Source organism: Mustela erminea, chromosome 5 (genome assembly GCF_009829155.1).
Source record: "Mustela erminea isolate mMusErm1 chromosome 5, mMusErm1.Pri, whole genome shotgun sequence".
NCBI classification, from domain to species: domain Eukaryota; kingdom Metazoa; phylum Chordata; class Mammalia; order Carnivora; family Mustelidae; genus Mustela; species Mustela erminea.
In genome coordinates, this window is record NC_045618.1 from 12,388,225 (window position 1) to 12,413,949 (window position 25,725).

Here is a 25,725-nt window from a genome sequence, read left to right on the forward strand (position 1 = left end):
TCCCGGGCTGCTTTCAGGATTTTCTCTTTGTCACTGAGACTTGTAAATTTTACTATTAGGTGACGGGGTGTGGGCCTATTCTTATTGATTTTGAGGGGCGTTCTCTGAACCTCCTGAATTTTGATGCTCGTTCCCTTTGCCATATTGGGGAAATTCTCCCCAATAATTCTCTCCAGTATACCTTCTGCTCCCCTCTCTCTTATTCTTCTGGAATCCCAATTATTCTAATGTTGTTTCGTCTTATGGTGTCACATCTCTCGAATTCTCCCCTCGTGGTCCAGTAGCTGTTTGTCCCTCTTTTGCTCAGCTTCTTTATTCTCTGTCATTTGGGCTTCTATATCACTAATTCTTTCTTCTGCCTCATTTATCCTAGCAGTGAGAGCTTCCATTTTTGATTGCACTTCATTAATAGCTTTTTTGATTTCAACTTGGTTAGATTTTAGTTCTTTTATTTCTCCAGAAAGGGCTTTTATATCTCTCAAGAGGGTTTCTCTAATATCTTCCATGCCTTTTTCGAGCCCGGCTAGAACCTTGAGAATTGTCATTCTGAACTCTAGATCTGACATATTACCAATGTCTGTATTGATTAGGTCCCTAGCCTTCGGTACTGCCTATTGTTCTTTTTTTTGTGTTGAATTTTTCCGTCTTGTCATTTTGTCCAGATAAGAGTATATGAAGGAGCAAGTAAAATACTAAAAGGGTGACAACCACCCCAGGAAAATATGCTTTAACCAAATTAGAAGAGATCCCAAATCGTGAAGGTGTAGAAAGGGGATAAAAAGAGGTTCAAAAAGGAAAAAAGAAAAAAAAAGAAAAAGAAAAAAGAAAAAAAAGAAATGAATTAAAAAAAAGAAAACAAATAAGAAAAATATAAAAAAGAAAAAATATATATATTAGATAAACTAGTTAAAAAACGTTAAAAAAGAAAAAGGTAAAAGTTAAAAAAAAATTTAACCAGAAGGCGAGAAAAAAAACAAAAAATGAAAAAGAAAAAAATTTAAATTAACTGCAAGACTAAAAAAAATCACAGGGAAAAAGCCATGAGTTCTGTGCTTTGATTTCTCCACCTCTGGAATTCTGCTGCTCTCCTTGGTATTGAAACGGCACTCCTTGGTAGGTGAACTTGGTCTAGGCTGGATTTCTTGTTGATCTTCTGGGGGAGGGGCCTGGTGTAGTGATTCTCAAGTGTCTTTTCCCCAGGCGGAATTACACCGCCCTTACCCGGGGCCGGGGTGAGTAATCCGCTCGGGTTTGCTCTCAGGAGCTTTTGTTCCCTGAGCGCTTTCCATAGAGTTCCGGAGGACAGGGAATACAAATGGCGGCCTCCTGGTCTCCGGCCTGGAGGAGCCGAGAGCCCAGGGCCCCACTCCTCAGTGCGCCCTCAGAGAACAGCGCCCAGTTACTCCCGTCTGCCTGACCTCCGGCCGCGCTCCGAGCTCACCGAGCCTGCGACTGATTCAAGGTAACACCGAGCTGTGAGCTTACTGTCGGCTCTGTCTCTGTAGCCGGCTTTCCCGTTCCAATACCAGCAAGCTCTGTGACACTGAGACACCCCCGATCCTTCTGTGACCCTGCAGGACCTGAGGTCACGCTGACCCCGCGTGGGCTTCACCCCGGTTTAGCCTCTGGAGCGATGTCCCTCAGCGGAACAGACTTTTAAAAGTCCTGATTTTGTGCGCGGTTGCTCCGCCGCCTGCCGGGAGCCGGCCCCTCCCCCCGGGGTCTATCTTCCCATTGCTTTGGATTCACTTCTCCGCCGGTCCTACCTTTCAGAAAGTGGTTGTTTTTCTGTTTCCAGAATTGCTGTTCTTCTTCTCTTCGATCTGCCGATGGATTTTCAGGTGTTTGCAATCTTTAGATAAGCTATCTAGCTGATCTCCGGCTAGCTGAAGTAGTCTCAGCCTGCTACTTCTCCGCCATCTTGACTCCTCCCCCCTGACTGACACGTTTAAGGGACAAAACTTAAAAAAAAAATCACGTCATATATACAACACAATGCAATCTGAGTGTGATGAAATGCAAAGAAACCATCTAAACAATAAAATTAACCGCTGAAAACCTATCTTTAAATTGTATGAAGATTAAGTTATAATTATAAATGCTATCTTACTTCCCTCCTAAGTATTCCACACCCCCTTAAAATAGTATTTGTCATTTCTTCTTGTATTTCCTTCATAGACCATATACAATATACTTGTTAACCATGAAAATAACAGTTCTCTTTATAAAATCTCCATTATAGAGAAAGAAGAAAGCTTTCTTCTCCCCATATTTTAAAGGTGATTGCAAAGAGTGGTAACACTGCTAATTCAAAGTTGGAAGAATATAGTTTATGTTCTCTATTCAAGAGATTACTTCAGAAAGAAAATTATCATTCATTAACTGACATAAAACAATGGGTACGTGACAAAAAAATTTTTTTCAAAGGTAAAGCAATTTTATTTACACAATATTTTGCAGTTTAACATTTACTACAACGTCACCAGCATCCATGTGAGGTCAGAAGGGATTTTATTTTATTTTACGTTTTTAAAGAATAATAACTGTATTAGCACAAAAATACTTCCTTAAATCTATTTTTCATGAGATTCTTATAGTAAAGGACTCCTTTGAAGAGATAATCCATGATGTATACTTCAAGGCATAGTTTTTAAGAGAATTAACTCTGACAATAAGATAAATATCAGAATCAGAACCAATTTGCTCCCTGAAGCCTACAATACAGATGCAGCTTTAGAAAATCAGATCCAAAATAGCTGTTTTAAGCAGCTCTTGCCAATGAGCTCCCCGTAAGAACTCTTTGAAGAACTATCAAAGAAGGATAACTCAAAAAACTACTGGTTTTCATGATGGATAGATGTATGAGCATAGGAAAATTTTAAGCCAAGTATTTGATTTGCAACCAGTTTAAAAACATTGCTTCCTTAAATTAGTATCAAGCCAAGGCTCTCTTCCTCAATACCTACAGTAAAAGAAAAGAAAAGTTTGGAGGTATTTTGCCAAATAGTTTTCGGATATTTACAAAGAACCAAAGAGTAAGCTACTACTATTACAGCAACTATACAAAATAATTAAAAATAATCCCGAAACATCAAATTTTGTAATAAATCTAATCACTTTATATTTTATAGTCTCAAGATCTATTAATGTACATGTAATATTTTTTAAGTCATGAGAGGGAAAGGGAAATCTTATATGAACCCTTTATATTTACGATCATGGAAATTTAAGAGCTAGAAGGGACCTTAAAAATTATGTAAGCCAGCTCATTCACTTTACTGATAAAAAAATTGGCATCTGAGAGGGATTTATGTGCCCTGTCCAAAAGTATAGGAGACAGTAAGTAGAACTTAGATTAGGATGCCTTCTCTTCACTTCCTTGTTTAAGACACTGAACATGTATTATTATAAGACTCCAACAAATTTATTTTGAAGTTCTGTAAAACAAACAACAACAAAAAAACCCTAACGAAATTTCTTCCCCTTCTACTTATTGGTATCATCACCCACTGCGAAAATAAACAGGATGCGTAGCCAATATCTTCATGCACAAGATAAAAGCACAAACCATACTTTAGTACTCACTGCGATTTTATGATTCCACATCATATTATCAAATTCCTCATTAATTTTTTTATATTTTTCTTCTGTATGTGGAGTTAGCACATAGGAAGTATCAGGGTCTGGGCTGTCCCACCCTCTGGGTTCCTTCTTGTTCAGAGCCTATATAATGAAGTTAACAAAAAGGATCAACAAATATAAAGTAGAGGTAAAGTAAAAGTACTTACAGGGCCTCGTTTGAAAATAAAATCACTATCTTCATTTAGTTTGCTGAATCTGTCCTCCGAGAGTGAACTGTGCCCAAAGTAATCGTCAGCATCAGGGCTCTCACAACCATTAAGGCCTTTCTTTCTTAAAGTCTGAAATACTATTGGAAAATTCACACACAAATGATATTAACTTGCCATGAGTTTTGTAAAATTTATTAAGAGAGCACAGACTGAATGAATTATTACAAGAGCCACTGAAATGATTTTTAAATGATCACAAATGTACTCTAATCCTCCAAATAAGGTAAACCTTAGATATAAGCAAAATTAATGCTCCCAGTGCACATTAAGAAAAAAAGGAATGTTAATTTGTTTGGATTCTTTCTTCCCAAACTTCCTAGAGAATACTAAATTACTCACAGCTCTGATATTTACAATCTGAATCTGATTACAGCCTGATCAACACATCTGATAGGGCCAATGAGTGTGCAAACGGACACAGAAATGTATCAAAATGATGCTCTGAGAAGCTATCATAGTACCTTTACAAAATGAATATTTCAGCAACTTCACCTACTGAAACTGCTTTCCACCTGCGTTTATCCTAGCCACCAGAAAGAATTAGCATCCTATCTCAGTAACCTCATTCCTAATTTGTTCTTAAGTACTATCATTTTCCTACAAAACTTAGAAGCAAAAAACTCAAATACTTATTTACATATGACAGCTATGACTCTTTCCTATGTAGAATATACATATTATTAGTGACTTTATTAGTGACACTGAACATCTATTGGTGTAAGATTGCAACAAATTTATTTTGAAGTTCTATAAAACAAAACAAAAAAAACCACACCACTAATGAAATTTTCCCCCTTATACTTACTTTTAAAGTTTGTAATAATATGTTAAACAGCATGTATCTTTCACCCCCTTGGCTACCTCTTCCTACAGAGCTCCTTCAGGGGTTGACCTAATCCACTGAACTGACTTTCTGGAAAGCTTTGTGTTATGAAAGTATCTCCTAGACAATATGTTCACTTTTCCTTCTTATTTTGAGGTAAAAATGTAATGAACAATTGGTTTTCTGATTTTTAATTTTTTTCACTAAAATCACCATGAAATGACTTGTCCACCATGAAATGACTTGTCCAATATTTAAAAGAGTAGCTTTACAACCAAGGGCTTGACAATCTGTGGAATACTAATTTATTTCCAGAATGTCTAAATTTTTAAAAACCCCAATGGGTATTTTTTTAAAGTAGAATTACAGAGTTCAACATTTTAAATAGCTTTGAGACTGGCTGATTTTCTAATCAACCACTGTGAAGTTTTGGGAAGTTAAAATTTTCCAAGTAAGCTAATGAAGTTTATTTAATTGGGAAACAAAGTTTGATCAATAAATTAGTACTATGTTTGTTAATTTATCCGTTAATGATTACTTAAATTAGATTTAAGATGCACTTTTAATTAATTCATAGTAATCTTGATATCCTTTAAAATATAATTTACAATTATGAATGCTTATTTTATAAGCACTGAAAGAATGTAAACACACAACAGGTTAAGATAGGAAATTTTTTTCTTAGTTTCTCTGAAGTCAAGTTATTTTAAAATCACTTTAGTCAATTTGATTTTTTTCATGCTTACAGAATCATGAAAAATCCTAAGTGCTGATACGTTAACTTCTCCAATTACTTAGCATGCACTAGGAATCCCACATATAGTCTCTGAAACCCCCACCGTAACACAATCACTAAACATAAGCATAGAGCAAACACTACCTGTACTTCCCCAACACTGGCCCCATGGCTCTACGTTCTATGGATATAACTACGTTCTATGGATATAACTAATCACATGAACTTTTATGTGTTCTTAGCTATAAAAGGTCCTGTTATTTAGAACTAAGGGATGGAGACATGTATTCTCCCCCGCTCACTGTAGCAAGTTCTGCTTGCCAAAGCTCTGCAAGTTGCTATCAGCAATGAAGACGTTAACACTCAGAATATTGGAACACAATGAACTTTTATAACCTACACAGCCCTAGAAACAAAACAAATATAGTAAGTGCCTACACAGATTTCATCATGAACTTGTTGACTTATTCTAGACTGAAATCTCCAGATATTTTCCCATCATATTCACGCATCTTAAGACTGGGAAATTCATAGTCATGCTTTCACTAATAGCAACCACCAACTATGTGCCTCTTTGAAGCCCTTTCAAATTACTGAAGAAAAAGAATATGGCCTTTTAAAGTAATTACACAGAAGTTTTATTCTACAACAACAGGGTTAACCCTACTTGCACTCATAAAGAATAGTGTTCTGCTATCTCCAGCTCTGCAAGCCTTCACTTCAGATGGGGTTCCTGTCATTGTGAGGGAATTCAAGAGGCTCTATCAGCTCTGGAGATAACAAGCTCATGTACCTCTACTGGATCCCCAACTTGCGTCTTCTTATCATCAGAACACGAAGAGTTGTTGTGAGGACCCAACTACCATAAAAAGACTTTTTCTGTCTTCTTTATCATTACCACATAGCTTAATAGTAAAAGTCTCTCCTGTGTCACAGGTACTAACACATGGAATGCTGTCATCTATTAACAAGCCTAGGTGAGGCATACAAGAAACAGGCTAGCTTCAATTTTTTCACATGCTTCAGGTTAGCCACAATAAAAACACTTGGTCAACGAAGACAACAGTCTGAAAGGCTACCATTTTGAGGAATCTGTTGTTGTGTATTCCTTAAGAGTACTAGCACAGTGCACAGTCTATGGCTATTACAGATGATTATTATGGTCCATTCTGAAGTAAATGGTACTTCGTAAAAAGTACTTTGCTATTGTACATCAACTGACAGTTTTCAGTGACATTATGGCAAACTCACGGGGAAAGTTCAATTGTGCCAAAATAATTTCAAGTTTCACGGGTATGTATCATGTAAGTTGACTGAAGTTGCTTTTCTTAAATAATTAAGTTATTAATTTAAGCTAACTTGATACAATCTGTTTGGTGTTCTTTTGTACCAGTGTTCTAAACATGTCTAATGATTCCAACTGCAAAGATTACTTAAATGAAATCCTAAAATGAATGCCCATATAATTTTCGTCAGTGCGTTTCTATAAAAGAAATTTTATTTTTGGAGGGTTAGCTAAACACCTTTAAAAAACAAACATTTTTACTCCTCACAATAGATGTAAACTATATTATGATTTTAATGGCACTTCTTCTTATATTTTGGGCCAATTCGGTCAGGTACTTTCTGCATACTTTAACATACAGTATAAAATGCAGATTTTAAATAATCAACATCCTTAGCTAATATTTACCTTAAGTATAAGTTATCTAAGGACAGATTCTGAAAGCTTTTTAAATGGATCAAAAAAAAAAAAAACCCTCCTAAGTGTCTTTATGGAAAACTATGTATTGTTTAGGGCACATCCTTCCATGTCATCCGATTCTATGGGGTTTGTGCCTTTGAGCTATTTAACAACTCTGTAGAGATAGAAGTTAATTTGTTGAAACTGGTAATAATGGAAATTAATGTTTGTAGACATGCAAATAAATTCTGTCTGATGGTGGTTCAATTGACTTCTGTTGCTACTGTGGAAGAGGTCAGGTCTTTTATTTTTTTGCACCTATGAAGAAAATTTATTTTGCCTTCTTGATGGGCTTATGTATTTGTCTCATCTTAGGATTTATCTATTAACCACTTGTAATTTTTTCCAGTTTCCTCAGTCACTAGTGAGTTAAAATCTTTTTCTTTTCTTTTCTTTTTTTTTTTTTTAAAGAGTGTGTGTGAGTGGGGAAGAGGAGCAGAGGGACAGAATTCTCAAGTGGCCTCTGCACTGAATGCGGAGGCCAATGCAGGGTGATTGCAGGACCCCCACAATCTCGACGTGAGCCCAAACCAAGAGCTGGATGCTTAACAGACTGAGCACTTGGATGCCCATGAGTTAAAGTCTTTGATTCATGTTCATTTTAGATTTGAGAGTCATGATTTTACTTTTGAGGAGTACTGTTTAACAGTAGTATAAAACTACCCTTGACTTATGATTCACAGTAAATGTAAACTCAAGGGAGCTTCCCAGTAATTCTTGTTAGGATTTAGTATGTACTAAGCATTGGTTTTTAAAAGAAAAAACTAATGTGCTGCTAAATTTTTTGAAAATATTTGGTTAACTGATTAGTGATTTGTGTTGATTTATTATAGTATCAAAAATTAAGGAGAGATGATCAGAGAAGGCTTGTAACCTTTCAGTATTCTTCTTCAAGAAATAAAAGAGTAATCCTTAATTCTTGTGGTAATTCATAAATTAAATGCTATTCCTATCACAGTATTAAGAGTACAACAGTCTAAAACAACAAACCCAAGATCTTCTGAGGCAGGGTTCCTCTCCATCTGAAGCAAGTGAGTTCTAAGGTGAAATTTGAGCTGCTAGAAGACTGGGTAGTGTTTTACCTATACGAATTTCCAAGGGAGGGGCACCTGGGTGGCTCAGTTGGTTAAGCGTCTGCCTTCGGCTCAAGTCATGAACCCAGTGTCCTGGGATCAAGCCCTGCATTGGGCTCCTTGTTCAGCGGAGAGCCGCTTCTCCCTCTCTCACTCTACCTGAGGCTTCCCCTGCTTGTGCTCTCTCAAATAAACAAATAAAATCTTAAAACAAAAAAACAAAAAACAAAAAACAAAACTTCCAAGGGACAAGGGATCCCTGTATCACGTCCACAGTTTCTGAACTGGAAATGCCCAAATTAAACTTAAAAGAGGCGGTTTTTTTTTTTTATTAATTAAATGAGTTTTAACTAAATGAAGAGGAACTTAAAAACTTTTATTGATTAAAGACCCTACCAATAGGAAGGCTCTGAAATTTAAAACATTTCCATCAATTTAAGGAAAAAACAATGAAAATTATATCCTGGCTAGAACTTTCATTCAGGTTTACCTATCTTTGTTCTTTGACAAAGCTATATTACAACTCTGTAGGGATGGATGTTAATTAACTTGCAGAAAATGAATAATAACTGCAAATAACTCCTGTTCATAGAAATTGTTTCCTGTGGGATGTCACTGATTATCACCTTGTGGATACTGACCCGTTTTCTTGCATTTGTAAATTCACTTCAGCATTCTTTAACCACTATTACATGGTATTTTGAGTTCTTTGAACTGGCTGTAACATCTTACTGGTGTACTCATTCGTTAAATAAAATCTTTGATGCCTGTTCATTCTATAGTTGTAAGAGTAATGATTATGCTTTCTTTCACACCTAACCTAACATTTAGAAGACCTATAGTCTCAACTGCCTGTTGCACATTTTCATTTGGATATCTGGCTACTCTATTTCAATGGAACTCACTACCTCTCATTAAACAGATCCCCTCTTCAGACTTACCCTTCTCCAGTCAACACAGAAAGCAATCTTGCTGTGCATGCTTTGTTTTCTCCCCCACAATTCACAGGGAACACCAAGTTTTATAGATTCTAGTTATTTCCACTGCCACCATATTCAACACAGGCCTGTGCTGCTTTATATCTAGATGCTTATAATATACCCTTGTACTTTTTCTACTCTCTTTTCTAATCTGTCCCATAACTTGTTAGAGATTTGGGTCTCCTCAATACCACTTTGTATTTATCACACCTGTTTTAAATCTTTGATGCTTCTCTAAGAATCTAAAGCAGCAGTCTATAAGACTTAGATTAGCTACCCCATCCAGACACATATTTTATGCACAGCCCCCAAAATATGCATACATTTTGCAATTTATAGGCATAAATTAATCTTTTTAATATTAATAAGCACATTTTAGAGTAAAATAGAATTTCTATTATTTTCTTCCTAAACCGCAAGAGACTGTTTTACATATCTTACATCTCTCTTTTGAAATAACAGATACAGAATACAGAACCAAAATTCCTTAGCCTAACTGCAAGTCACCAACAGCCTAGCTCCTACTTACCGGCTCACTTGTTTAAAACCCTGCCCTCTTTTCTGCAGGACTGTTTTATAGCTCACTATGGCCTGTGGCCTTGTTTGAACCCCATCTTCCACGAAACTTTTCCCCTACTACTTCCCTACGCTAAAATTCTAAGAGCACTTATTCAATAGAACATTCACTTATTTATACTACCTTGTATTTACCTATCTAATGTACCCTCAACTAATACGTGAACTTTCAAGTCAAAGACTGAAGTCTAGACTGCTTTACATTTTTCTGAATCTAGACAAACAAGGCAGTAGACAAGCATAAAATATTTATTTATTAATACTTGCAAGATAAAAAAGGAAAAGAACGAGATCAGGATGCTATGACAAGTTACTTTAGAAGTCTTCTAAAACATAAAGCTATGAATTTGTAAAAATACATAATAAGGCAATCTAAAAATATTAGTTTGTACCAGATGGATCCACAGAAATTGTTGTATTTGGCTACTTTTGAACTATGAGAAAAAATATAATTTCATAGGTATAATTTCTTAAATTCATACATGTATTCAACTTACAACAGCTTATATTCTGAAAGCTGCTGGGAGATGTCCCAGTGGGCTTGTGGATAGTAAAGAATAGAACTGGTAGTGCAAGAGGACATCTCTTCAACTGTGTGTGTATAGTCTTTACCAAACAAAGGTTTTGATTCTAGATCTTATTTTGAGCCCAGCAGGTTGGAATACAAACTTGGTAACCTGAAAAACAAAAGTCATACTTTTCTAGAGTAGAAAAATTCATACCATCTATAGAGAACCAACCCAGTTTTTAAAAAAATCTTATTAGTACTAAGATAGAGGTCCCACAGCTCACCAACCCTTTTCTCCCACTGAGACAAAAGACAGTAAGATAAATAAAGCTTTTTTTAAATTTGGAAATTATACTCTGATTATAAAAATGGTTAACTGGAAAAGGACCCAGAACATCAATTATTTTTACATAAAGCCTTTGCCAGAGTCATCCAGCAAACCAGGGTTGGTGGCAGAGATGACACACCATGCAGACCTTGAGATGGAGCTCCTGGTGTCAAGCCTTTAGAACACCAGGTATTCCTTCCTGCCTTGGGTGCCACGTGACTGTATTCTCTCAATAAATTCTCCTTTAGGGGTATCTGGGTGGCGCAGTCAATTAAACATCTGCCTTTGACTCAGGTCATGGTCTCGAGGTCCTAGGATCGAGCCTGAAGCAGGCTCTCTGCTCAACAGGGAGCCGCCTTCTCCTTCTCCTTCTGCCCCTCTTCCCTGCTTGTGCTCTCTTTCAAATAAATACAATCTTTTAAAAAAAAAATGATAAATTCTTCTTTAGCTTGAGTTACTTTAAATGGATTTCTAGTTCTTAGAATCAAAGAACCTTGATGAAAAAAACTATCATAATCCTTTAGGTCATATATTAGTGGTCTTTTATCTAAGTCCTATAATTCCCAAAACAAGTCTGGCTAGTGCCCCCACTACTCTGAGCTCAGAAAGGATCCCAAACCTGGAAGTAAGATGCCTGAGCAGTGCTTACTGTTTCTAGCCAAAGATAATTGATTCAAATAATGGTACATATACCAACAAAGATCCTTAAAGTGCTGTATTGTTCTACTTACAAAGCATCACTGACCCTATCTCTCAAGTTCAAGGAAGCATATACAGAATTCTGGGTATATAGCACAGCTTGGCAGGTCCTGTACTTCATTTTCTAGCCTATATTATTAAATCTGCTAGTGACAGTGAAGATGGAAAGGATAAGGAAATGGTGGAAAGGAGACAGGGAAAAGAAACTCAAAGCAAAAACAATGCTGTTTACTTTTTTCCCTAAGTATATCCAAGTTTTCTTTTATACAATAAACTTAAAAAAGCAAACATATTTCAAAATGGGTTGTATACAAAAGGTGGTCGATTTTAAACAGCTTTTTTTTTTTTAGCTTACATGCTCTTATCAGCAAAAAACAATGTATTTAAAATTTTAGATACGCTTATTCTCCATGGAAAGTACATATATGCATGTATATAGAGATATTATATAAATACATATACATACAATCACGTTACCATAATATTTTGTTTTTAATAAAGAAATCTAGTACTCATGATATTTTTCACTGTAAATAAGTTTAAATATTTAAACTCCAGGAAGTCTGAAATAAGAACTGATAAAAATCCCGACCAGCGGGGTGAGGGACGCCTGGGTGGCTCAGTCAGTTAAGCGGCTGCCTTCGGCTCAGGTCATCATCCCAGCGTTCTGGGATCGAGTCCCACATCAAGGCTCCTTGCTCAGTGGGGAGCCTGCTTCTCCCTCTGCCTGCCACTCTGTCTGCTTGTGCTCACTCGCTCGCTTGCTCTCTGACAAGTAAATAAATAAAATCTTAAAAAAAAAAATCCCAGGGGGCTGGCATTTTCTGCAATTTTGAGTTATGCTACAAAGTTTTAGACTCAGAAGTCTATACTGTCTGAGTGTTTACCAGAGCCCACACCTGACAAGGCTGTGTTTTTAACAACTGCCTACAAAGAACTGAAATGTTCTTTAATGTATGCTCAATTCTGCCACTGCCAAATTCCATTACAAGCTAATAGAATCACAGTACTCAGAAGCAAAACTATGGAACTAAAAGTACTCAAAAGGTATATATGCATGATTTTTTAAATGCACAAGGAGCTAATTAATCAATCTATAGTATCACCACCCATCCTGAATCTCATTTCTGTCAAGCATCTGAGCAGTAAATGCTCCATAAACATTGGATGAATGGATAATCAGATCTAGCACAAGATATGACTACTTGTAAAATAAAGGAATAACATGTCTTAAGTTCCAAGGAACTCAAACCAAATAGGGTTATTTTAAATAGGCAAAGTTCTCCTTTTCCTCATTTTTAATAACTGTTGCTAATTAAAGACACTTCATATTCTTCCTAAACACTCTGAAAATGCATAAAAACATTTAATTTTTTAAAACTGAAAAATTCAAAATTTATTAAATTCAACAATTATAAAATGACTACTAGTAATCAAACCAAATCAAAACACAGACTAGAACTGGAACCTATATATCTCCCTCAATCACACACCTCTCCTCTCTGCCCTCTCCAGGAAAGACCACCCAACCTCTGTGATGACGAAGCTTTTTGGTTTACCACATATATGCGTACCTGTAACTATATCCTTCGGCTTACTTTTAAATATTATGTGAATGAAATATATGCGATGCATTCTTCTGTCTCGCCTCTTTTATTATACATTATGTTTATTAGATTCATCCTTAGGGTTGCATAGAGATCTAGTTTGTTCATTTTCACTGAATATTGTAACTCATTGTATAGGGGAAAAACTTTATTCATTCTACTGCAGATATTGGAGCTGCTTCAGTTTTTTGGCCATTATTGAAATGAAAATGGTGCTATGAACATTTTTGTAAACATAACCTACCCCATATCTACATACACTTCTCTAGAGTATATTCTTGGGAATGGAACTGCTAAGTTCATAAAGTATGTGGCTCTTATCTGTCTTATACTAGATAATGTCAAAACATTTTTTAAAGTACTTTTTATCTTTGAACAACACAGGTTTAAACTGTGCAGACCTACCCAGATGTCTTTCCCAATAAATACAGTATAATACAGTAAATGTATTTTTTCTTCCTTCGAGTTTTCTTAATAACATCTTCTCTTCTCCAGCTGACTTTACTGTCAGGATACAGTATGTAACACATATAACTTGCAAAATGTGTGTTAACTGACTATGTTACTGGTAAGGCTTCTGGTAAGCAGCTAAGTTTAGGGGGAGTCAAAAGTCAAACATGGATTTTCAACTGCACAGGATGCTGTTTTCCCAACTGTGGAGCTGTTCAAGGGTCAACTATAATTGTATCGAAGTACGTTTCTACCTGAAATGAGAAGTTGATTTGCATTTCCCTGATTACTAAGGAAATGAAGCACATTTCATACCTATTGGCTCTCTGAATTTTTTTTCTAAGTGTCTGGTCAAGTACTTTCCAGATTTTCAATTGGGTTGTTCATCTTTTTCTTATTTATTGTCATTTTTAAAATTTGAAATCAACATAAGTCCTTTACTAATTTTATGCATTATAAAAATCTTTTTCCATTCTGTGGTTTAAAAAAAAAAACTGCCTTCAGATAAAAACAGGTTCTTAATTTTAACAAAGTCAAATTTACCAATTTTTCCTTTATAGTTTTTATGTCTTCAATAACTCCTTCCCTACCTCAAAATCATGAAAATAATCTCCTATATCTTCTAAAAGCTTTCAATTTTGCCTTCTGCATTTAAGTCTATAATCTTCCTGGAGATAGATTTTACGTAAGATATGAGGTAAACTCCCTTCATAGTTTCCTATGTATCTAATTGTCCCAGCACTATTAAAGAATTTTTTTCTCTCCCCTATGATTATAGATACCCCCATTTATGCACACATGGTTCCGTTTCTAAGCTATTACTTCACTGCTATGTTTGGAAATCAGTATTTGTGCATTGTCATAGTATCTTCATTACTACAGCTTTAAAATTAGTCACAATATATTGTAGAGCAAACCCTCTCACACTGTTATTCTTCAGGATGTCTTCTTTTCCCCCTCATTTTCCCTTTATTTCAGAATCAGTTGTTGAATTCTTTTGACTGGCATTTCCTTGACTCTATAAAGATTATTATTATTTTATTTCTTTCTTTATTTGTTTGTTTGGTTTTTTGGTGGCAGAGATATATACCTATTGAGAGTTCCATTCCCCAATGATGGGATAACTCTGTTAAATCAACCCTACATTCCTGTGAGCAATCCAATGTAGTCATGATACACTGTCCCTTTTATATACTGCTGGATTTAATTTCTGTTTTAGTTAGCATAAGTAACATGAGATGCTTTAATGAACAAAACACTCTCAGTGGTCTAACACAATGAAGTTTCCTATTCATAAAAAGCCATATGAGGATGTTTCTTATCTCAGAGGCTTGCATGAGATTATTCAGAGCCCAGATTCATTTATCTTGTGCTTCCACGCATAAGACCTCAAGAGTGCCCATCTGGATTCTCTGCACCTGGCAGGCAAATAGGGAAGAGACAGTATGAAGATCATGTGGGAGGTATTTGACAGATCAGGCCTGGAACCAGCATGTGTCACTTCTACTCAAATTCCATTGGCCAATTTAGTCACATGGCTACTCCCAAAGGGAGGCTGACAGAGTCTATATGCATGCCCAAGGAGTACAGAAAACGGATCAAAGTGAAAACAAGTTAAGTGTCTCCACTAAAAAAGATGTGAACTCAAAGGAGTGGACTAATATTTTGTTTAGGAGTTCTGCATTTATGTTCAGTGGGGCTGACTTCTGATTTTTCTTCTTCGAACTCTCCTTGCTGGTTTTGCTATCAAAGTTGGGCTAGTGCATATAATGGAGAAAAGAGTGTTTCTTCTTTTTCTGTTCTCTGAAAGAGTTTAGAAATACTGGCATTATTTCTTCCTTAAAAAATCTGTTAGACCTTGCTTATGAAGCCATCTGGAATTGGTGTTCTTCTGTGGTAAACTTCACAATTAAGACTATTCAGGTTGTCTATAGTTTCATGATTCCATTTTGTTAAGTTTTATTTTTCTGAAAATTTGTCCACTGAGTCAAAATATTTGAGGCACAACAGGATCCTGAGATTTTACATACACAAAAAAAGTATACTAAGATAGCTGATGAAAAACAAATTAAATGGTACCATCGCAACCTAGGTTAACCTCCTATCTTTACAAAGGAGAATATGAAGCTTAGGAGAGACCCAAGTACTCCGCCTTCAACCCTACCACATCACACAGCTCTTAAGTAGCAGAACTAGGACTAGAATCTAAATCTTCTGATGTCCAATTCAGTGCTTTTTCCACCACACTGTACTAGTTCAGCTGATTCAACAGACTGCATTAATCATCCAAAAAATGAAAGGGAGAACACGGAGAGGCTTGGGATCAGGAAACACTTCAACCTTGGGAAGATAGCACATTCCTTTTGCATATAGCTATAGGCAATGCCTTCTGGCTCCTTCTCCAGTTCCTCCATAATCTTATTCCTATCTTCCTCAGTAAGAAGTGGGTCGTGTTCAAAATATGGCTTCTTTGAATTTTAAAAGTTCTATGATACTACTAGGTTTGAGTGTAAAGATCCCAATAAATGGCAATGATACTTCTTCCCTTAACCCTGAGCAAAACCAACAGTTTGAGGGGGCCCTTAACTCACAGAAACCAGATATTGGGCATCAGCCTATCAACAGGGGATAATGTAATTCTGTTGCAAATCTTCACACATAAACATTTTGATAAACTTGGTTTTCAGTGCACCATGAAGTCAGGAAAGTGTATCTTCAAAAGCCTTGGCTATTGGTTTTCACCATCCCTTCTTAATGTGTGTGTGTGTTTTAATTGTACGAATAATTTAATTTGCCTTCTTTTTTTCCAACAAAACTTACCTACCTACTAGGTTTTCCAACAAAACCTACCTACTAGGTTCTAATGTTCACTGATGAAACAGAGACACGGGTCACTGTCTACTGGAAGCTTCTGAAGATCATTTGATCTTCCCATGAAGACTGCTTTCTTACCAAGACAGTCTGACTTGGGTTTTGGACCCCTTCTTCAAAAGCCTGACGTGGTTTAGTTGCAAAACTGATACACAGTTTTTTGCTTCTTTTTTTTAAATGAATGAGCCAATTTATTAACCCCGCATTTGTTCTAATACTTCCGGTGGCAGCTGATACTTGTCTGGTGATTCTTTCCAGATTTCTCTGTCCCTGATGTGTCAGTGTGCAGGTTCCCTCTTGGTCCTTCTTCATAGTTTTCAGCTCCTAAGCTTTGGAGGACTTGTGGGCCATGCTCCTAGAACCTCTGCTGAAGTGGCTGGGCATGAACCCATTTCTCTGGTGTCCCCCATAGATATTGGTTATGGAGCTGACCCCAGCACCACCCTGGAGAAACAGGTACCGTGCTGTGGAAGCAGCCCATGTGTAGAACCAGTTCTCATCAGGGACTTCTGGGTGGTTCAGTCGGTTACGTTTCTGCCTTCCGCCTGGGTCATGATCCGAGGGTCCTGGGATGGAGTCCTTGCTCAGCGGGGAGTCTGCTTTTCCCTCTGCCTGTTGTTTCCTCTGCTTGTGCTCTCTCTGACAAATAAATAAAATCTTTAAAAAACAAACAAACAAACAAACAAAACAGTTCTCATAACAGGGAGCAAGCAAGCTCTTTCTGCTATAGTGTTTACCCATGCAGGGACTTTCAGCTCCCCAGACTTTTTCAGCGAAGACTGCCAGAGCGCTGATGAATTCCTGCTAGTTCACGTCTTTTACAGTACCTCCAGCTATAGTGTGGCCTCCCTGCTGCCAGCCAGAAGAAAGGAAGCAATGGGGTTTCCTGGGCGTGTAAGTCAGGCGTCCTGCCTTCATTCTTTAAGACATTTTTCTCTGAGTATAGAATTCTAAATTGGATTACAAGTTCCGTCTTCTCAACACATTCAGGATATCATTTCATTGACTAGAGATTTTCATTTGCTGCTATTTAGAGTCACTACTCCTTTGAAGATAATCTGCTCTGTAGGTTTTTCTCTTTGTCTTTGTTTTCTGTAGTTTCACTCCATATATATATATATAGATTCTTTTTTTTTTTTATTCTGCAAGGGATTTGTTGAATTCCTTAAACCAATCTTGGAAAATTGTCATTATCTCTTCAAATATCGCATCTGCCCCCATTCACATTCATCCTCTCTTCCCCTCCTTCTAGAAAGCCAACAAAAATTCAGGCTAGAATTTCCAACCAATTTTCCTTTTCCTCAACATCTTATATTTTCTACCTTTTATCTCTTTGTGGTGAGCCTCCAGATAACCTGTTTCAGTTCACAAATTATTGTGAATTTTCATTGCTCTAAGTATTTCATTCAATTTTGCTATATTACTTCGTTTCGATTTTCCTGTTTCTTGCAGATATTTGCAAGCTTGTTTATTAAAACAGAGTGAAACTGTTTATAATCTATGTATAATAATGAGTATCTGAAGTATTTAGATGTTAGTTTCTGCTATTTCTTCTGCATTTTGCTTTCGGTGTCTTATTTTCTTTTATGGTCAGTCATCTTTGTATGAGGTATGCTCTATGGTTTTGAAAGAGATTTTTGATGCTTTGAATAAAGTGCCTTTCTTCAAAAAGTATATCAATTTGCTTCTTCCAGATACCTGAGGCAAAAGTTTTCCCGGGCTTCCTGTGTTAAATGATTTTGGACAATGAGTGGTTCCACACAATGCTGGTACTTGTTTTACAACCCTCAGAGACAGGTTCTCTTTCTTACTTTTCTTATTCTCCTCTTTCCCCCATCTGTTCAGGACAACAGATCTCCCCTTGCAATTTTTTCAAGTGAGAAAAGACTGTGGACTTTTTCCTCTTCCTGAGGTCCCAGTTTGATATGGGAGGCGATCTATTAGACTTGGAAACCTAGATGTAATGAGTTGTTCTTTGCCTCTGGATCCAACAAAATCTGAAGCTCAGTTTTCAACTGTTTTATCCTGGTGGGCAAATGACTCAGGGTAGCCAGAATTTTAAATACTTCTTTACCTCTTAGGATCTTACCTTTTCTTAGATTTTGGTCTGGCATGTTCCTTAACAGCTCTTTGATACTATAAGGAAGTTTTTGTACAATTTATCTAGTATTTTTAGTTGTCTTCAGCTGAAGGGTTGGTCCAGATAACCTGATCCAACATTACAGAAATAAAAAAAAAATAAATAAAAATCAATGTTTTAGAAAAAAATTAACCAAATATTTTCTAATGACATCCACGAAGTTTTTTGATGATGTTTCTGCTTTTCCTTGAAATGTGGAAAGGAGTCCCACATTTTCCACAGAATTCCACTGTCAAGTTCCTCAAAAAGTTCAACACAGAGCTATCATACAAACTGGCCAATGCCACTCTTAGGTAGATACCTAAGAAAAATGAAAACATGTCCGTACAAAAACTTGTACACAAATTCAGAGCCACATTTTTGTAGCAATCAAAAAGTAGAAATAACCCGATGTCCATCAATGAATGACTGGATAAACAAAATATGGTTTATCCATACAATGGAATATCATTTAACCATGGAATGATATATTGATACATACTACAATATAAATGATCCTTGGAAGTATTATGCTAAATGGAAGAAGCTAGACACAAGACAGAACATTTATATGAAATATCCAGAATAGGCAAATTCATAGACACACAAAAAAGGTTAGTGTTTGCCAGGATGAGGAGGTAAGGGGAGCTGGGAAATGACTGTGAACAGTTGATGAAAATGTTCTGGAATTAGCATGCACAGTTGCACAAACTTTTGAATACATTAAAAACTATCATTTTAAATGGTGAATTTTATGGTCTGAAAATTATATCTCAATAAAAAGAAAAAGTTAATCTCAAATATGTCTACATTGTGGTAGCCACTAGCTAAACTATGTTGCCTTGCTGAACATTCAATCATTCAATTTCACATGACAGTGAAGGATTTGGGGGGCAATGATTTAATAAAGATATCAGGTAGTGTGAAAGCACTTTATGCAGGTTGCAGAAAACACTAAAAATCTTTACCAATTACGAATAATCACACTGGAATTCATACCTATTGAGTCTTATACCCAGGTATATTAAGATTAGCACTGAACAGAACTATATGAAACAAAAGCCAATAGAATCTATGAAAACAGCTATTTTTTTGTACCTTAAAAGAAACCAGTAATAATACAACTCCCCCCGCCCACCCAGAATAATCTTCTTTTACACAGCAGCCGCTTATTCAGATGAATATTAGCTGATAAATGTGCTTTTTAAAAAAAGCAAAACTCTTTCTATGATTAAACAATACAGTCTGCTCTACTATAATGTGTTTTGGAATGTAAATTAGGTGCCATGAAACTGACAAATAGGGAATGTATAAAGAAGTCACTCTGGTTCACTGGGGATTTTTCCTAGGAAAGGGGAGCCAGAAAAGTGGCAACCTTTAGCAGGAAAGGAGAAAGGCCTCCTGAGAGCCGGAGCATTTTAAAAAAAGAAAGAAATTGAAAACGAGGGCTTCAGAGGACTATTCCCAGCCTTGATGAAGGTTGTAATATTTCCCATGCTCACTTTAATGGCAACCACCCCCACCTTCCATTGCTCATTGCTACACAGCCATCTGCACTGTCCTAAGACCCACTATCTCCATTCTAATTAAATGTTGCCAACACTTCTACTCAATTAATTCTGTGCATTTATAACACCTACTGTGGTAGCCACTAACTACATACTAGGCTGTCTCACTGGGCAGTTCAAATTCTCTTTTCAATTACTAATTATTTTTTAGTTTGTGTTGATCAAAACACAATGTTGCACAGGTTTTGGAGTTTATGAGATTTTTCAGGAATGCATTACAGCAGAAGCACTTGTATGTTTTTCTTTTTAAATCTGTTTACTTTTCTAAAGGTTGGAAATACTATATCGTGGGAGTCAATGTGGAAGATGGGGGCAATACAGCAATAAAGGCAGTATTTCCAGTATTATAGTGTGAAGAGAATCACATTCTTTCATTCTTGAACTTTATTTCCATTTAAACATACTTCATGCTTTTTGTCCTTAACACTTTTGGGTAACATCTGATGTTTGTTTTTTGTTTTTTAATTTAAAGATTTATTTGAGACAGAGAGACAGTGTGTGTATGGGGCAGGGGAGCAGAGAATCTCAAGAAAGATTCCACACTGTGCAGGGCCTAACATGGGGCTTGATCCTGTCACCCTGAGACCATGACCTGACTTAAAATCAAGTTGGACACCCAACAAACTGAGCCACCCAGGCGTCCCTGATAAAGTTTTAAGAGTATAAATTAACTGAAGGAAGCAACACTGCTTTTAGTTCAACCTTACAGGTTATTATTAAGCTGTGTGCTGATTTTTGGGAATCCAGTGGGAAGAATATTGATGTTCTTTAGCAAAGACTTTTTGAGATAGACCCAGGGTCTTCAAGAAAACATTATTTAAGTCTTGGTTTTGTCACTGCAAACTCGTAAGATCTTGGACCAGTCCTTTGCTTTGTTTGGACTCCTGCTTTCTTATCATTTAAATGAAGTACAGAACTAGATCAGGGTTTTCCAAACCTTCTCATAATAAACTCCCTTTTACAGTAACTTTGGTCACTTTTTCATAATAAATAATGACTTTAAATAAAAATACTTTAAATTGTTACATTAAGGGAGATCACATTACAAAGCTTATTTATACTTATACTTGATCACATTCACATTATGGGTAAATTCTAAACATTTTCTTTTCTACAAATGATGCTCTCTTCAATTTTTTTATAGATCAATTAAGAAAAAGCATGACTTGTCAATATTCCATAATCTTTAGGACACAGTCTAAACCACCATTTTAATCACCATTCCTCATTCAAACTAAGTGGAACAGCATTCTTCTTCATAAAATCTCAACATTACTAACGACTATCATAATTAAAAGATGAGATCTGTAGTCTATTTTTAAAAACTATAAACCTCCTTTAAAATGCTGGTAATCTGCTGCCAGATTAGTATTCTTGTAACAATTATTTGACTACCTAAACTTTTAAACACCTCTAAAGGCTGCCCAGTGCCTGTAAGACAAAGGTCAAACACCACAGCCTGATATTCAAGGCACTGTATCGACTACACCCAATCTGTCTGTTCCTCACCTTTATTATTCACCCATACAAACTCTTTACTCCACAGACATGTGTATGATGTGTAGTAATATTAAGGTTTATTTTTTCTTTATGTATATCCAGATTTTCTAGCACCATTTATTGAAAAGACTTTCCTTTTCTCATTGATTAGCCTTAGCACTTTTGTCAAACGTCCACTGACCATGAATGTATGGGTCTGTTTCTGAGCTCTGTGCCCTGTTCCACTGAGCTACAGGTCTATCCCCACCTATGCAAATAGAAACTTTCTGGATCAATGTAGCTTCATAGTACATCTCAGAGGTGGAGTATCTAGCAAGAATAAGCCAATCAGCACTTTCCATTTTCTCCTCGCTACCATGATTAGTGTACTGCAGGGAGGAGTGTGGAAGCATGTTATCCAAGCCAGCATAATAGAGTTAATTTCAGAACATTTGGTGAAAACTCTAGGACACAACAAATCTCTGATGCTTTATATTGGTGCTTAACAATATGGTAGCCATTAGCCACATGTGGTTACTCAATTAAAGTTAAAAATACAGTTCCTCAATTGCACTATTTCTATTTCAAGTGCTCAACAGCTACATATGACTAATGGCTACCACTACTGGACAGCACAAATAGAGAACATTTCCATCACCACAATAAGTTGTATTGGGTAATGCTGCTATAGATGATGCCATGTGCAGAGGTAAGATCAGGAGCTGCTACTGTCAATATGCACCAGCCAGCATAAGGATGCCTGAGAGAAGCTGATGCCTGAGAGAAGGCAGAAACCTGGAGCCTACTTCAACAGAGCAGAGCCTAATCTCTACCACACTGCTGCATTTTTTGTTATGTGATGTAACAAGTACCCCTATTTTATTTATTTTTTAATTTTCTAAAAAGATTTTTAAAAGATTTTAAAAGATTTTGGGAATCCAGTGGGAAGAATATTGATGTTCTTTAGCAAAGACTTTGCTAATAAATTTATTTGACAGACACGAGCAGGCAGAGAGGCAGGCAGAGAGAGGAGAAAGCAGGCTCCCTGCTGAGCACAGAGCCCGATGTGGGGCTCAATCCTAGGACCCTGGAATCATGACCTAAGCCAAAGGCAGAGGCTTTAACCCACTGAGCCACCCAGGCGCCCCAACAAGTACCCTTATTTTAAAGGTGAGTTTCAGTCAGGTCTTTGTTGCTTGTAATCAGAAACAACCTAATACAAAAGAGTTTTCAAAATGCTTTCACGGGGTGCCTGGCTGAGTTAGTTGGTAGAGCATACAACTCTTGATCTTGGGCTTGTGAGTATGAACCCCATGCTGCATGTAGAGATTACTTAAAAATAAAAAATCTTTTTTAAAAAATGCTTATGCATATATTATTTTAATTGATACTTAATACCCACAAGATTTAGAACTTTTTTTTAAAGATTTATTTATTTATTTGATAGAGAGAGATCACAAGTAGGCAGAGAGGCAGGCAGAGAGAGAGGAGGAAGCAGGCTCCCCACTGAGCAGAGAGCCGGATGTGGGGCTCAGTCCCAGGGCTCTAGGCTCATGATCCAAGCTGAAGGCAGAGGCTTTAACCCACTGAGCCACCCAGGCACCCCAGGATTTAGAACTTTAATTCTACTTTCTGTTCCTATTAAACAGGTATCATAAATATTCAATAAATAGCAGATCAGTATAGCAAAGAAATGCTAATTATAAATACTAAATATAGAAATTTACTTTGGATCATAATCAGTGAAGTCTCAAATAACAGAATTTGAGAATTATTACCACCTTTCACAAAATGCCTAAATCTTCATCTAAAACCCTTCCTTTCTGTTGTCGTACAGAACATAACTGATAGATTTTTTTATACCCCAAAGTAACAGAACAATTCTTAAAAACTTAATCCAACTATAACACATATGGAAAATAGCACTAAAAATATTTTAATTATATCATACAATGGAACAATCCTGTAAGACCACTGGTAGCATAAAAAAGCAAACTGATTTTTTAAAAATTCCTTTACAAATACTAGTTACTATTTCTTTTTCTTTTTTTTTTTAAAGATTTTATTTATTTATTTGACAGAGAGAGAGAGATCACAAGTAGGCAGAGAGTCAGACAGAGAGAGAGAGAGAGAGAGAGAGAAGCAGGCTCCCTGCTGAGCAAAGAGCCCGATGCGGGGCTCGATCCCAGGACACTGAGATCATGACCTGAGCCGAAGGCAGCGGCTTAATCCACTGAGCCACCCAGGCGCCCCACTAGTTACTATTTCTAAGGGTTTTTTGCAGAACATAAACTTTTTGAGATTTTCAAGAGACTTTGGAAATAACAACTCAAGCCCAGAAATTACCACAAAATAACAAAGCAGTTATATGGAATGAAAATTTCTTTAAAAACAAAGCAGCACAGAACAATATTCCCTGTCAAATTACAAGAGGTAAATTCCAATATGAATTCAAGCTTTAGTTTATTCTCTAAGACTCAGACTTCTAGTTTACATAACAAGTTGCAAGAATCATTAACATTTAAAAAACAATCTTAAAAGCGTACTTCTGATCTTTTACTGCCCATCAATTAAAATCAAAATTTTAGGAACTATTCTTTGAGTAAGAAATAAAATCACGTATCAGTGCGCCTACACATACAATAATATTCTTCACAGAATATCCCTAGGACACACAAGTATCAAAGCACATATCCAAAATTGATTTGATTCACAAATCAACACACCAAACAAAATCTACAAAATTATAAGGTATGCTTACTTTTCCAAAACAAAAGAAGTTCATACTACCATTTGGAAGGATTTATAGGTCAAGCACTGAATGTGTAATTGTAAATTTAAAAAGTAGGATTATGACTAATCTATGATAAGATACCTCTTGGGGTGCCTGGTCAGCTCAGTTGGTTGTGTCTGCTTTTGGCTTAGGTCATGATCCCGGGGTCCTGGGATCAAGCCCTGCATCAGGCTCCCTACTCAGTGGGAAGCCTGCTTCTCTCCCTCTCCCTTTGCTGCTCCCCCTGCTTATGCACACATTCTCTCTCTCTCTCTCTAATAAACAAATAAAATCTTAAAAAAAAAAGATACCTTTCTTTAGACTCTAGATCTCTAGAGCTTCTCTCAAAGCTGAGCTACACAAATAACATCAGAATAAATATAAAAACTATACAAGTTGTCTCCTTAATTTTAAGAAGGAGCTACGTGTTTCAATGGCCATTTTTTTTTTAAAAACTGCATGTCTGCACTTGCTACAACTTTATAAGAGAAATATCACTTACACTCTATCTATCTCTCACTCTATAGGCATACACAGAACATCCTTAAACATGGTAAGTACCCTGCATCTTTTGCACTAAATAACCTTATAACTCTAATAGTAAGATAGTATTTATATGCTTAATGATTACTCTTTGATGGGAAACATCAAAACCTTGAGATTCTAAGTGTCTTGAATCTATACTGAAATGTATCTAACAAAAGAACTTCTGTAGAAAGATAATAAAATAGCTTTTAGGAAAACGGCAAAAATATGGCCACTTATTCCCAGTGTCTGGCACAATGCCTTGCACATGGTATGGTAAGTATCAGTACACTAAATTAAAAATGTAAAAATAATGCATTATATTTAACATTTTTACCCTTTTCCTCCTCCCTTTTCAACCCCTTTCAAAAACAAACAAAAAAAATTACAGTGTGATTTGAACACAAGGTACTGCTTGGGAAGTGAAGAGAGTCCATAAAACCTAGACACAGCTCTTTCAATAGCTACCCAAGCCTTCAGGAGAAAGTCAAAGGCCTTATACACCTCCCTGGGATCTGGTTTCCTTTCCAGGTCTTGGCTATTTCCACTCTTCACACTATACTACTACAGCTATGCTTGGCTGACTTTAACTCCATAAAATAACTGTGCTAGGTTTCATTTCCCAATTTCCACATAAGCTGCCCCTTTGAGCTAGAACACCATTCTTCTACCCTTTTCGCTCTCCAACCCTGTCCTTTAAAGAACTAAGATGATGGTGTTACCTCGAGAGGAAGTTTGCTCTGACCACTCCCCCAATCCTCTGTACCCTTTTTCTCACCGGCCAAAAATGTGGCTAATGTAGCAAAGAACTTCAGAGGAAAAAGAACAACTTATCTGATGGTAACTACTAAAACACTCAATCTGTGACCCAAAGAGACATGAAAAGGATACATAGGTATTCATCGATGAACACAAGAAATGCATTAGAGAAATGTAAGCTGTATTATAAAGTGATCCCTCATCCCTTTCCCACATGAACTCCTGTTCATATATCAGCAACATCAATCTTCGATGG

The 25,725-nt window shown here is 36.5% G+C and overlaps 1 protein-coding gene across 1 annotated transcript in view; it reads right to left on the minus strand.

Moving 5' to 3' along the window:
* The window catches only part of LOC116590403 (myocyte-specific enhancer factor 2A-like), a 105,075-nt gene that overhangs the window by 42,497 nt on the left and 36,853 nt on the right, over nt 1-25,725 (minus strand). Inside the window, 1 exon segment of the mRNA XM_032342133.1 lies at nt 3,586-3,723. Within this exon segment, the coding sequence (XP_032198024.1) occupies nt 3,586-3,723 (138 nt within the window).